The sequence below is a fragment of the Eubalaena glacialis genome, chromosome 7 (genome assembly GCF_028564815.1).
Source record: "Eubalaena glacialis isolate mEubGla1 chromosome 7, mEubGla1.1.hap2.+ XY, whole genome shotgun sequence".
Taxonomy (NCBI): domain Eukaryota; kingdom Metazoa; phylum Chordata; class Mammalia; order Artiodactyla; family Balaenidae; genus Eubalaena; species Eubalaena glacialis.
In genome coordinates, this window is record NC_083722.1 from 43,334,872 (window position 1) to 43,350,430 (window position 15,559).

Genomic DNA, 15,559 nt, shown 5'->3' on the forward strand with positions numbered 1-15,559 from the left:
GAATCCTAGAACACAGGGATGAGGCTGAGCACCCCTGCACCACAGACACCAAGAGAGACCTCATTAGAAGATAAGAGAAGTGGCTACACACTGATCACCTTGCCCATCCCCCAGGCTGGAGCAGCATTATGCTGGGAGGTCCCTCCTGAGCCTATGACACCTCCAGTGGGAAAGAGAGCCCAGGGAAACATCCAGCCTCCACTCAGTGTTGTGGGTCGCTTTCTGGGAACCCCTACTTTGACTTCGCCTCACAGGGATTTCAGAAGAATCTTCAGGGATCAACCACTGGGAATCTGACCATGACAGAGAAATGGGGGGGGCGGGGGGCTTGCAACAAGAGAACCTGGATCTTGGCAGCTCGAGTTCCTACCTGCAGAACCTAAGCAGTAGTGCCAGCCAGCAGTTTTGCTCAACTGCAGAACCAAGTTCCTGTTGCAGTCTGACCAGGGAAATGGACGGGTGCAGGTCTGCCTAATTCAGGTCCTCAAACAAGGACCTGAGTTTTGGTGGCTCTAAGAGCCTGATTTGCCCATTGCCAGGCAAGGTAGCTGAGTCACAGCCCAACAAGCTGCAGAGTGTGACTGAAGGACCCGACCAGAAGGGCTGGTGAGAACACTTGGAAGCTTCATAGCCTGGCAACGCTGGAGCCGAGAGGCAAGCAGGCAGTGCTGATCGTCCACAGAGCAGAGCTATTACTGGGCAGGGAGGTTTCCCCTGCTACACCCAGGCAGGGGAATTAATCCATAGCCTCACCCTTGCCATTTCTATTCAATATAGTACTGGAAGTCCTTGCCAAAGTAATCAGGCAAGAAAAAGAAATAAAAGACATCAGAATTGGAAAGAAAGAAGATAAACCATCTCTGATTTTAAATATTGAAAATCCTAAAGACTCCACCAAAAAACTGTTAAATGTAATTAACAAATTCAGTAAAGTTGCAGGATACAAAATTAATGTGCAAAAAATCAGTAGCATTTCTGTACACTAACAACAAATTATCTGAAAAAGAAATAAAGAGAATCATCCATTTAAAATAGTACCCAAAAAATACTTAGGAATAAACTTAACAAGGAAGTGAAAGATCTTTACTCTGAAAACTACAAGACACTTATGAGAGAAATCTAAGGAGACACACATAAATGGAAAGGTTTCCCATGTTCACAGATTGGAAGAATTAATATTGTTAAAATACCAATACTACCAAAAGCCATCTATAGATTCAATCCAATCCCTATCAAGATTCCAATGACATTTTTTATAGAAGTAGAAAAAACAATCTTAAAATTTATATGGAAACAAAAAAGCAAAAGCAATTCTTTGAAAGAAGAACAAAGCAGGGGTTATCACAATTTCCTGATTTCAAGCTATACTATAAACATATAGTAATCAAAACAGTATGGTACTGGCACAGAAACAAACAAATAGATCAATGGAACAGAATCAAGAGTCCCAAAATAAACCAAGTATATAAGTTCAACCAATATTTAACAAAGAACCCAAGAATACTCAATGGAGAAAAGACAGTCTTTTTAATAAATGGCACAGGGATAACAGATATTCACAAGTAATAGAATTAAACAAGGCCCCTGTCTTAAATCATTCACAAAAGCTAACGCCAAGTGAATTAAAGATTTAAATGTAAGATCTGAAAATGTGAAATTCCTAGAAGAAAAAATAGAAAAAATGCTTCTTGACAAGGGTCTTGACATTGATATTTCTGGATATGACACATAAATATAAGCAACAAAATTAAATATGCACCCCAATGTTCATAGCAGCACTATTTACAACAGCCAGGACATGGAAACACCTAAGTGTCCATCAACAGATGAATGGATAAAGAAGATGTGGGGTATATATACAATGAAACATTACTCAGCCATAAAAAAGAATGCAATTTGCAGCAACATGGATGGACCGAGAGATTATCATACTAAGTGAAGTAAGTCACACAGAGAAAGACAAATATCATATGATAACAGAATCTTAAAAAAATGATATAAATGAACTTATTTACAAAACGGAAACAGACTCATAGACGTAGAAAACAAACTTATGGTTACCAAAGGGGAAAGGGCAGGGGAGGGATAAACTAGGAGTTTGGGATTAGCAGATAAACACTACTGTACATAAAATAGATAAACAACAAGCACTTACTGTATAGCACAGGGAACTACACTCAATATCTTGTAATAACCTACAATGAAAAGAATCTGAAAAATAATTTATATACATATATAGGTGTAACTGAATCATGTTGCTGTACACAATATTGTAAATCAACTATACTTCAATAAAAAAATAAACAAATGGGACTACATCAAACTAAAAAGCTTCTTCACAGCAAAAATAAAAACAATCAACAAAGTGAAAAACAACCCACCCACTTGGAAAAAGGATGTGCAAAACATACATCTCATAAGGAGTTAATATCCAAAATAAATTTAAAAGCTCATAGAACTCAATATCAAAAAAACCAAACACTCCAATTTAAAAAATGGGCAAAAGACCTGAATGGACATTTTTCCAAAGATGATACAAGAATGGTCAACAGGTAAATGAAAAGAGGCTCAATATCACTGGTCTTTAGGGAAATGCAAATAAAAATCACTATGAGATATCACTTCATGCATTTTAGAGTGGTTGCCACCAAAAAGAAGGGATAACAAATGCTGGTGAGGATATGGAGAAAAGGGAAAATTTGTGCACTGTTGGTGGGTTTGTAAACTGGCACAGATCCTAGACAAAACAGTATGTAGACTCCTCAAAAAATTAAAAATAGAATTACCAATATGATCAAGGGATTCTAATTCTGAAAATATATCCAAATGAAATGAAAAACTATCTTGAAAAGATATTTGTACCTCCATGTTCACTGCAGTATTATTTGCAATAGTCAAGACATGGAAACAATCTAAGTGTCCATTGACGGATGAATGGATAAAGAAGATGATATATATATATATATATATATATATATATATATATATATATATATATATAAAATGGAATATATATACATAATATTGTATAATATATATTATATAATGGAATAGTACATATAATATATAATATCATATATAATATTATATAATGGAATATTATATATAATATTAAATAATATATAGCATATATAATATTATATATTAATATATAATATATTAACATATATTTACATAAAACATATATAAATATAATGTAATATATAAATATATATTCACTATTATATATTAATATATAATCAATATATTATATATTACAATTAACATATTATATAATATTTAATATATAATATGATTATATACCACAGCAGTGGTAACTATAGTCATCATGTTGTACATTACATCCCTAGTACTTTATTTACCTTACTACTGGAAGTTGGTACTTTTTGACCACCTTTCTGCAATTATACGTTATACATGTAATATATATAATATATAACATTAATATATCTTTAATATATTAATATAATTTAATCTTAATATATTATACTATATCATAATATATTATTAATATAATATAATATTAATAAAATATATTTTATACTATATAATATATATTAATGAAATATATATTATATAGTATATTTCATTTATACACTGTATGTTATATATTATGTATTATATATTATATATATTCATATATTATAATATATTAAACATTACATATATTATTTATATTTCATCATATATAAAATATTGATTGTATTTAAACAAAATATCATATATTATATGTAATATACAATATTATAAAATATAATTAATATATTAATATATGATTATTGTATATTAATATAATTATACAATATATTATTTATATAATAATATATTTATGTATTGCATTATATTGTATATAACATATACTATATATAAAATATATTTATATTATATAATATATTAATATATTATTATTATATAATATATTAATATTTCTAACATATGATATAGGTATATTAATATATATTATATTACATTATTATAATTATATAATATAATAATATATAATAATATATAATATGTAATATATTTTATGTAGTATTATATAATATATATTACATATATTATATATTATTCATAATTATACATAATTGTATGTAATATATATTATATAATATATTATATTAATATACCTATATTATATATATATATACCTATCACACAGAAGGCAGCTAATAAATATTTTTTGGTTAAATAAACATTTTAAAATAATCCATAAAATAATTATAAATGGTCACTGTTGATAGATATAATTTCCATTTTATATTCTGCTCTATATTGAAGGGATTTATAAATAGATGGGAAAATAACCCACAAAACTTTGTAGCTTCCAGACTGGGATTCCACATGTTCGACTTGCACTTAGTAAGCTCCTCATCCTCAGTCATCTTTCAGTCTTGAATCTAACTTTTATTAATACTATTAAGTTCAGTGTTCTAAAGTGACAATTTATAAAAGTGAACCAGTGTGAGCTAATAGCGTAGATCACCTCCACTTAGTTCAGGCTCAGAACTAGAATATGTGGCAACATGAGAAAGTTGTTCAAACATTAAAGCTAAAGCATTCTTGTATTTTGGTTATGATGTTTATTAGCAGTTCTAATTGTGTGTGTGTGTGTGTGCGCACACGCACACTTGTTTTTGTTATTAGTGCTGAGCCTACAACCATGAATTGGTTACATTACAATAAGCCAAAAAAATAGTTATGAGAATAATACTTTATGCTCAATACCAAACTACCAATTTCAAGCCAATATTCTTAAGGAAAAAATCTGGGCCACGTTACATTAATGGGGAAGAGTATAAATATTCATAAAGTTTCCTTGTAAATAGATATTTTTGTGAGAGAAAAAAATAAGAAAAAAGAAACGTGAAAAGATATTCAAAAAACAAAAAGCTTAATGTGTTTCTATACAAACAATAGAGCAAAACAGCAAGATTTCCAAATTAAAGGTGCATGTGTTAAGAAAGATGTGACAAGTACTTGATTGAAAATAAGATATTGAAAACGAGATTAAAACAATCAGATGAGATATTTACGGAATGAATTAGAGAGGTGCTCGAAAAGGTAGTGAGTTCTGAAATTTCCATCTTTTACGTCAAAGGAAAAATCATATCATATCCTGGCCCTAATCCCCATCAACAATAATCAATTTTTGTAACATTTGCCTAACTGATCAGCATGGATTAATTGCCATGGGAGCGGCAGAACCGTTTTGGGCATCTTCTTTCTCAGTGAGGTGCAGGCTTATGATCTAAGTGTAACCCACTACATAAAGATTAAATATTTTCATATTTAGCATATTAGAATCAAATTCACGTGCATTATTTTTAAACATTGATTACTTGAATTTCCGTTTAAAATGCCATCTAGCTCAGAAGGAGTTTTTTTCTAACTGCCCCTTCAATATCTGTGGATACAGAAATAGATAAAAGTTATATTATCTCTGAAAAAAAACCTGACTGATTACCTATAGTCAAAATCAGAGAGAAGTTTATATTAATAAAAAGATGTTGGAGATAAACAAAACAAAATTATTCACGTTTTCTCATTTTTATCACTGATATAAGCAATCCAGCCACTTGCAAAAAAAAAATAATAGAAAGGAACTTTGTTCACCTTTTCTTACTGACATTTATGGCTCAAAGCCCTGTTTTTAAGCACTCAAAAATTGGACAGTGTTAAACTTCTGCTGGACTCCCTGTTCTCTTTTATTTACTTATTTTTGTCTTAAAAGTATTTTTTAAATACTTGATAGTATAGTTGATTTACAATATTGTGTTAGTTTACCTCTTTTATTTATTTTTCAATGATAACTTACACCTCATCCCACCTGAGAATATTTTCAACATAATACTGTACTGGAGAAAGTTAATTGTGTAGCAAAAAGCAAACAAACAAGCAAGAAAACAAACAAAAACAAAAATACTATTTCATACTCAAAAAGCTTCTGGAGGTACTGAGTTAAACTAAAACAGTTTTCTCCACAGCAGGACTGCTCAGAGATTTTACATCTGAATCTAACATCTAAAACAGTGTCTGATAAAATGAATATTTGTTGAATAAATTAGTGATGCATTTTGTAAAACCTATATAGGAGCATCCAGTTTTCAACTTTTTGTTTTCTTTCTTGCTCACTGATTTCTATTTAGCTCTTTAATAGATGTTGAATAAATGAATAATATCTAATGCATGTATTTACAAATTTACACATTTGCAAAGCAATGCTTTATGCCTCTGGCTCCTTGAGTAATAAAGGTTATAATATTATTGCTATTAGTATATCAGCAGTAGTAATAGTTTTAACTGTAATGACGGTAATAGTATGAAGTATCAACCAAATGCAGTCACCAAGACAAATGTTCTAGAAACTCTGCACCTCACCTCAGTTTTGTAAAATCTGAGGACATAGACATCATTGTACACATTCTATAGGTATAGAATTGAGAAGAGAATTTGGAATTCTAAAAATTTTCTTTGAGAACCTCAAAAACAAATTACATGAGGAAATTGTTTGGTAGCACTTAAACGTGGTTTAGCAAGAGTCAATATAAAGAAATGAATGCTTTGTTGTAAAAATTAGGTAAATGATTTGGTTTTTCTGAAACAGAATACTACACATATGGAAAACATCATGAGGAAAGGCACATTAGCTAAATGTCTATTAAGTTTAAGAGAAGAAAAAGGCACATGGTATTTCTTTAGGGGAAAGCTAAATATTGCCTGTTCTACTCTCTTTGCTACCAGTTAATGTGGTACTGTTACTTGTGATATTGGAACTCATTTGTTTTACTCTGTTTTTACCCAGTTATGAAGACTCAGATCATTTGAGTGAAGAAAAACAGAGACTGTGCCATTGTTTAGTGTTAAGTAGATTAAGTAATTTGTTCACTGGTGTTTTACTTAGGTACTTGGGAATATGCAAAAGGGTGAGACTCAATTTTTACATAAAAAATTAAGACAAGTATATTGGGCCATGTACGTTTCTTCCATTACTGAAATGCTGTACGTTTTGTCACCACATTTTCTTGCTCTTTTGGGTTTGGGTGGTTATAAATATCCCCCACTCAAATCTATAGTGTCAATTATTTCTCTATATTAAAGAATATCTGATAATTATGAATTCTTGACTCCCATGCAACCATGTACAGTCCTATAAGTCATATGTTTAAGTAATAAAAAAAATACAATAAACCTGGGAACCCAAGAATGATCCCTCTATTACATTGTTAGTATGTGCTTTCCAGACTGAAGGGGATGTTCCATTTATAACTCTCATTTGTTTCCTACCATCATGGCCAAGTTTCCACCTACTACATGTCTCCTTGCCATCATTTTAACTTCCAGTTTGGAGCACTGTAAACTGTTTCCCAACCCCTAAATTAAAACAAATGATATCCACTCCACATGCACCGGCAATCTGACTAGAAGCCACTTCAAAGATTCCATTTTAAAGAATGAAGTATGGCCACTGCTTCCTGAAGCCAGAGTTAGCCTAGTTCATAACGAAGTGGGACTTTCTCTGATTTCCCTTCTACTTAAACACTGGCAGGTTTGGATTTTTGTTTTTTTGTTTTTTTCCTAAGACATTTTTTCTCCTCCACTCAAGGTAATCCTGGTTATTTTGTTGTTGCTGCTGCTTTTATTGGGAAGGGGCCCTGGAGGACTCTGCCTCACTCAGTGTTGCCAGGGACCAACCAGTACACGTATGTCTGCAAAGACATTCCACGACCCTGCTCCGCTGTCTGTGTGAGCATACACCTCCCCAAACATTTACAGACTGTCTCAGCTACACACAGTTTCAAAGAGAGCAGAAGTGTATATTTTTTCTTACACTGGCACTGGCTTATCAAACTGGATGAAAGTGGATGAAACTGTTTGAAAGTGGATGGCAGCAAACACAAACTCTACAACTCCAACGTTAAATTGTTCATTTAAACTGGCCACTCGGGCTTCATATTGCTTCTTACACAAGCTGCTCTTACCCTCTCCTCCACCCACTTACACTGTGACTACACGTCAAGGTCAGGGCAATGCAACACCGCCACGCTCCAAGTGCACTTTCCCAGGCCCCTCGCCTCCCTTCTGCCCTCCCACCTCACGTATATGCTTAGAGCTTGTGCACATAGTAAAAGAACAGAAAACACAATGACAGATACTTGTGAACACGTTTCCTGCTAACTTGTACAGGAGCTGCCAAAGAGCAAAATATCCACCCTTCCCCTGACAGACATAAACACACATATATACACATACACACCTAGACATATAGATACACATAGACACATACACACAAATACACATATGCATGTACACACACATGCATACGCACATATGCATATACACATACACACATGCACACACAGAGACATACACAGGCATACACACACAGAGAGACATAAACACACACACATACACATACACACATAGACACATACACACACACACCCCCCAAATAATTCAGCTTAAATTGAAGATATGTTCCTTCTGAAAAGATTTATATTATTCCTGACACCTGTAGGTGCTACTAATTCACACCCATTTGAAAATAATTTGCCCGCTTGAGTCTTTCACATTCTGCAAGCAATGTGAATTTCAACCCTAAACTCACAACAGGGTCAACAAAAAGTTATGACATATAACGGGGGTCTGTGTATTTCTCCTTCACCCATAGCCAAGGCCATTAGAATAAATATCCTTGCCACCTTCTCCCGTTGTGAGGTGGTTTTTGCTGGTTCACCCTTTTTGACTGAAGGTGTGGTGGTTTTATTTGTGGGGTGAGGGGTCTCAGCCTTATACAGGTTCTGGCCTGTGCTCCCCATCTTGCTTGGGCCCAAGGTTCTTTCCTGTCCCCACCCCGTACTGCTGTTACAGTATGGATGGGCAAATGCCCCAGAATTGCAGTCCTCATCTCTTTGTAAATGGAGACTCTGCAGTTCATCTAATTCAGCGAATGTTATAAAGCTCAGGTTCCCCTCTGAAGACAGTAGCCGTCTTTCAGCTCCTAGGACACGCTGCTCCCTCTCCAAGGCCTTTTGCCCGAGTGGTGTTTCATCTGCTTGAACATTCTTTTCACACATTGATGCCCATACACACACACAAATGCACGCACACACACACACACACACACTCACCCCTTATTGAGGTTACTTTCTTCTCATTCTTTATATCTGATTTTAAATCTTACTTCCTCAGACAGCCTTAACCGTCACAATCACAATGGGGTAACAGCAATATTTTGCAGTGGGGTATTTTCAACAGGCAGAAAGTTTACAGAATCAGATCTTTGGGTTCCCAGAATGTGCACTATAGCCCTGGATCCCAAAACCCTAAACTATCACTCATTATATAATAAATATGTTACATGAATAAAACATGACTCAAGTGTTACCGTATAGAGGATATATCCATAGGAGAAATGAGAGAGACACACAGACACACACACACAGACACACACACAGACCTCTCCAGGAACTTGCTGGTGAGGAACACTTAATAAGTTACAGTTGCAGCTGAACACAGAATCCTGAAGTGATGCCTAGTTCTCTATTGTTTTAGAAACTAGAATAGAGAAGGAAAATTGTCAAAATGCCCCAAAGTCCATGGGATATCATTTTTTCTTCTAATTCAATACAATGTTCCTTGCCTGCTTCCAGAGGATAAATAAGGATTTGTGCACATATGTTACAAAGTCCAAATAAGTCCTTGTGGGGCTTGATATTCACAGGTTTTTTTTAACTTCTGCCAAACAACTGTGCACTGCAGGATGATGACATTAAGCTTTATGTATTGATTTTCAGCCTCACCAAAAAGCTTTCAGACACTCTTATCTTTAGTTGTCAAAATCTTGGGTTTGAAGAACATCCAGTGAATCTATTGTTAGCCGAGTTTAAGAAATAACATCAATTTAAAAATAAATACCTTAAAATGCAATTTATATCTATTCCTTTCAATAAATACATTAAAAAGAACTGAGGTATCATTAGAATGTAATAAGCAATCCTTAATCCTCCAACTTTCTAGCTCTCTTGATTTTGATCAGAATATACTTGATAAAAACCAGGGGTTCTTTCAAAAGGATGCTTGCCAACATCAGGAAGACATCTTAAACAAAATAGTCTATATTTCAGTGCCATATCTCCTCATCACAGAGCACCAAATTATCCAAAAGAGCACAAGTTACATGATTACAACAGTACACGCTACTATCTCTGTGCTTTGCGCTCCTCAAAAATGCCATCATTTTTCAATCTATCAAGTTTTCAGGCTGAGAGCAAGTGGGAGTTGAAAAAAGCAGACATAGCTCTGAGAAGATTAGTACTTTTAAAAAGAACAAATTCAGGGATTTTATCAAATCAAATGAACAGTAATAAGAGACATCATTGCCCTGAAAAGCATGGGCAATTTACAAATATTTCCTGAGTGCACGTCATGTGTCAGGCGCTGTTTAAATGTCTCTTGATTTTCAATCTAGTTTTTCTTCTGTCATATCACACTGCCTCCCTTCTAGTTTTCTACCAAGTTACAGCTATTCAATGTTCTCCTTTGATTCTAAACCTAACCACAGCGTTCAAACAATGGTTCGATTTCTGTATATTTCTACAATAACAATTTCTTACTGGGTCAGCATGTTAGGAAACTAGGAGAGAAGTCTTGGCATGGAGTCGGGAGCCCCAGTCTCTGGTCTCAACTCCAGCACTTTGTAGCTGTGTGGTCTTGGGCAGGTCACGTAACCTCCAAATCCTGTTTCCTGATATGTAACAGGTTAATGCTACGTATACTGCAAAGGTTGCTGTGAGGGTTAAATGAAATAACGTACATGGGAGAGGTGAACAAAGGGCTTGGAACACTGTGGATGCCCAATAAGTATCAACACTTGAATCTCAAAAAAAAATGCTATATTCATAGCAATTTATAAATATTGTCTCACTAAAGCTCTTAATATGTTTATACGGCAAATAAGTATACACACCTTTACACATACACAAAAATAATACAAAATACCTGAAGGGCCGTAAGGATATTTGCTAAGGCTTGTCCGTATGTGTCATGACAGTGAACAGCAAGAGCCCTGGGTGGGATTTCTTTCATGACACTTTCCAACATCCTCTTCATGCTTCCTGGAGTTCCCACTCCAATTGTATCTCCCAGGGAAATCTCGTAACAGCCCATGCCATACAATCTCTTAGATACCTATCAAGAAAAGTGACAAGCTAGTAAAACAATGGAAATGAACACACTCAAACCCTGTTGTTCCTTAACAAACGTCATCTAGAAGTAAACATCACAACTAAGATAACTTGCATATCCACGGAAAATGTATAATTTAGTTTTCTAGTCCTTTTCCTTGCTTATTAAATCCCAAGCATTATATAAAACTTTGAATGACATTCCTGTAATTATCTTTCTCTAATATTCAAGTTTGCCTCAGAATCGTATCTAAGTAGCTACATGTTCAATTATGAAATTATAAGCTACAATTTCATTTATGGGAGGCTTATTTTCTCAGCCTTTTAATCAAACAGAAGCATCACAAATTTACTTTGGAACTAGTATTTCTCAAGGCACTAGATTAGCGGTCAAGAGATGTCAATCAAGTAGTTTTGTAATCAGTACAGACACTTGATATTTTTGGCTTAAATTTTCTAGCTCATAAATGGATGCTCTTGAGTGAGTCTGGTAAATTTTGCGCTCCGTTCAAGCCAAATAACTAATGTTACTTTCAAAGAGCAATATGAATCTTCATGAAGGCAGCATGGTATGTTGACAAAGACATGGCTTCTGGAATCAGACAGGCCTGGATTGAAATCTCAGCTGCCACCAATGCTAGTCATGCGATACTGGGCAGAAGATGAACCTTTTGAAGCCTCAGTCCCTATTCTGTAAAATACAAACAATAAAACACCATTATTTAGCATGTTTTCTAAGCCTTACTACTTAATTTTTCAAAATCACAATAATAATGATGAAGTGAGTGTTGACATGTTTGGTTGTGAAAATGAGAATATATAAAAATCACTTTGTGCAAAATCAGACACATGGTCACCCCTTAACTCATGCCGTATGCGTGTCTTTGGTGCTTATTTTACATCAGGTGCTGCCCTAGATGCTGGGATATGATGGGGATGCAGATGTTAAGGGTCCAGGCTCAAGGTATTATGGACTCTGGAGTCAAGTGAGGACAGACCTTAATCAATTCCACTCGGGAATGTGTAAACACAGCTAACATAATAATTATGGAACAAAGAAACAGGATTCTAAGAGCATGTAGCAAAGGAAATTGACCTAGATCTGTCAAGCAGGAAGGGCCTCAGTGACAGCCTGAGATAAAGTCAGCAACAACTTGTCGAAGAGGTTGCGGAGGAAGGGTGTGAGAACATTCAGGTGGAATTTCAGGCAGCTGAAATGTCAAATACTAAGGGGATTCCAAGTAGGAAGGAAGGTCATGGGAATTCCCTGGTGGTCCAGTGGTTGAGGCTCCGCGCTTCCACTGCAGGGGGCGCGGGTTAAATCCCTGGTCGGGGAACTAGAATCCCGCATGCCACGGGGTGTGGCCAAAAAAAAAACAAAGGAAGGAAGGTCAGATGCAAAGGACAGATGTGACAAGAAAGCAAAAACCAAGGGGGAATGGGGCTCCATAGAGCTGGGGAGGAAGGCCCGGGGCAGAGCATACAAAGAGTACACACAGCCTTGCAAACTGACCGGGTTTAGGATTTTGGTTGAGGAATCTATCTTAAGAGCAGTAGAAAGCCTTGACCGAATGTGGAGTAGTGGTGACATAATGGGCTTTATGTTTCAGAAAGGCAGTATCAATACAACATCAAAAATAGTTTGAAGGGAACTCAGAAGGGCTCCCTAGTCCAGGTAGGAGACAATTATTGGATGGAAACTTGGATGAAAAAAGCATAATGCTGATTCTCCTCTTTCTTCTCCTTTATTTAAAAAGGTACATACATTCAACTGTTAAATATCCAGGTCTTTGGAATCATATAGAAAGCATGTAGATGACTAACTGAATTTCTCTCTTCATTTCCATCTGTATGTTTTTGGCCTCACATAGATAGAGTAATTAATCTCCTCAAAACTGCCTATTAAATGCTGGAATTTCTTAATGGCCACATAGAGAAGAATGAGGCTTCCATCCAAGTGGCTGGAGGAAAATCCTAAGTGTGGAGTCAAGGCAATCCAAGGGCTACAAGAGTGGCAGGAAGGAGGGGATGGTCACTAGCCCCCAATTCTGCTGAGAAGTCAAGACAAGGACTGAATAGGATCTCGCACTTCTTGACCCAAGTGCTCAGCAGTGATGTTAACAAAGAGGGATTTCAGTGGAGTGAATGGTCTAGACGTCATTTTGGAGCCTGATGGAGAGTTGGTGGCACAAGGGTAGGTGGGCATCACTGCTGCAGGCAGCCCTTTGAAGAAGTGTAGATGTGGAAGGATGGAGATAGATCATCGATAACTAGCCAGGGATGCTAATTTAAGGAAGGAAGTTTTCACATGGGAGAGGCTTGAACATGTTCGAGTATCAGTGGGAAGGGCTCTGCAGTTGCATATACAGGGGAGTAAGCGACAGGAAAGGCTAGAGGCTTCAACAGAGGGAACACAGTCTGCAAGAGTCATTTTGGAAAGGAGTTGTTCCACACAGGGTAGTGTGGAACAGAAGACCAGGTAAGGTCACTGGTCATGAATTCCTAACGCTTCCAATCTGCCTGTTCCAGGATTCTCTTCAGCAACACCCTGGACATTATGGAGGAGGAATGCAGAGCCTGAGACTGCGTGTGGTCTGTCCAGAGGTGGCACAAGCCAGAAGGAAGAAAAGCAAGGGGTGGGTGTATAGGCAGAGTTGGATTCAGGTTTTGTGGAGTCTGAAGTTATACTATTTTGGAAATGTTCTTTAAGAAAAGAATATATAGGGACTTCCCTGGTGGTGCAGTGGTTAAGAATCTGCCTGCCAATGCAGGGGACACAGGTTCGAGCCCTGGTCTGGGAAGATCCTACATGTCACGGAGCAGCTAAGCCCGTGCGCCACAACTACTGAGCCTGCGTGCTGCAGCTACTGAAGCCTGCGTGCCTAGAGCCCGTGCTCTGCAACAAGAGAAGCCACTGCAATAAGAAGCCTGCAGAAGAAGCACCACAACGAAAAATAGCCCCCACTCACTGCAACTAGAGAAAGCCCATGCGCAGCAACAAAGACCCAACACAGCCAAAAAATAAATAAATAAATAAATAAAAGTTTTTAAAAAAATAATAAAAGCAGTAAACTGATTTTTTTAAAAAAAGAATATATAGTTGTGAATACAAATTAATAACAGAGCCTTAGAAGGGTCCCATGCCAGCGAAGGATTGCAAAATTTCAGCTTCATAAAGATGCAAACTATTATACATAGGATGGATAAACAACAAGGTCCTACTGTATAGCACAGGGAACTATATTCAATATCCTGTGATAAACCATAATGGAAAAGAACATGAAAAAGAATGTATATGTATAACTGAGTAACTTTGCTGTATAGCAGAACTTAAATGCAACATTGTAAATCAACTACGCTTCAATAAAATTTTTTAAATATTTAAGTTTCATTATTTTATAGTATTGATATATCTGGCTCTGTGGTCAATTGTCTTGCTTAATGAATAGATGATGGGATATCTCTCACTGGAAACACCTGCAGTTCAAATGAATACACAAAACAGGAATGGTTTTAGCCAAACTGAAAGTTTATCCTGTCTAAAGTTCGATATTCTAACAATCCCATCTTCACTGCTTCAGCACCACATTCCTAAACTATAAAAATTAACCTTAACAGCAGTGCACAAGAATATGCTATTTCATGTACAAATGAGTTTCTGAGTCTAATATAATTCCAAAGACAAGCATTTTGTATTCATTGGTATCAATTAAGAAAAGGGGACAGGAAGTAGAAAATGAACTTCAATAAGTAGGTCCTTAATGACTATAATCAATTGCTGTAAAATTGCTCTGGAATAATAGCAACTTGAATCTCAGCAGAAAGAGTTATAGAATCTCAAAGGAACAAAAACACGGAAGCAGTATGTACTCTGATACAAATGCCAAAATACGCAGGAGACAACAAAGGGACACTACCTGAGCAACCAAGGCAAAGTTTGAGTATATGTGCAAAAACTGCCTCAGAATTCTGATAGAAAGTAGAAAGGTTGCTCAATATGTTCTATTCACATAAAAACAAATCAGGTGTTTTTATTCCCTCAAACTTTGAACACCCATATGATAAGAATCAAATGTTAACTCTGTACAGTGATAGGCACTATCTAAGACTTTAGTGTTAAAATAAAACTATTAGCTAAGTGATCAGTCCATGGCTCTAGTTGTGCAAATGCAATAAACATTAGGAAAAAGAGCCCACTTTTTAAAATAATACACATCATTTTACCATGAAGCAGAAAACCAGGCGTATATCTTACTTCTGTTACTTTCTGCGGTGTGATGTTTCCTTCATACGGACAGCCCAGGGCACAGGATACATACCTAAATTTAAAATACAGAGCCATATAAATATGCATCTGGTGGATAAGCCATTTCCTA

General features: G+C 35.7%; 1 protein-coding gene across 3 annotated transcripts in view; it reads right to left on the minus strand.

Annotated features, from left to right (window-relative positions):
• The window catches only part of HMGCLL1 (3-hydroxy-3-methylglutaryl-CoA lyase like 1), a 147,740-nt gene that overhangs the window by 44,650 nt on the left and 87,531 nt on the right, over positions 1-15,559 (minus strand). For 2 of the 3 annotated variants that reach the window (XM_061195180.1, XM_061195179.1), the window contains 2 exons: positions 15,439-15,502; positions 10,999-11,187 (listed from right to left, as the gene is read on the minus strand). In XM_061195180.1, coding sequence (XP_061051163.1) covers positions 10,999-11,187; positions 15,439-15,502 — 253 coding nt within the window. The remainder of the gene's footprint in view (positions 1-10,998; positions 11,188-15,438; positions 15,503-15,559) is intronic. The other variant, XM_061195181.1, reaches the window with a different exon arrangement.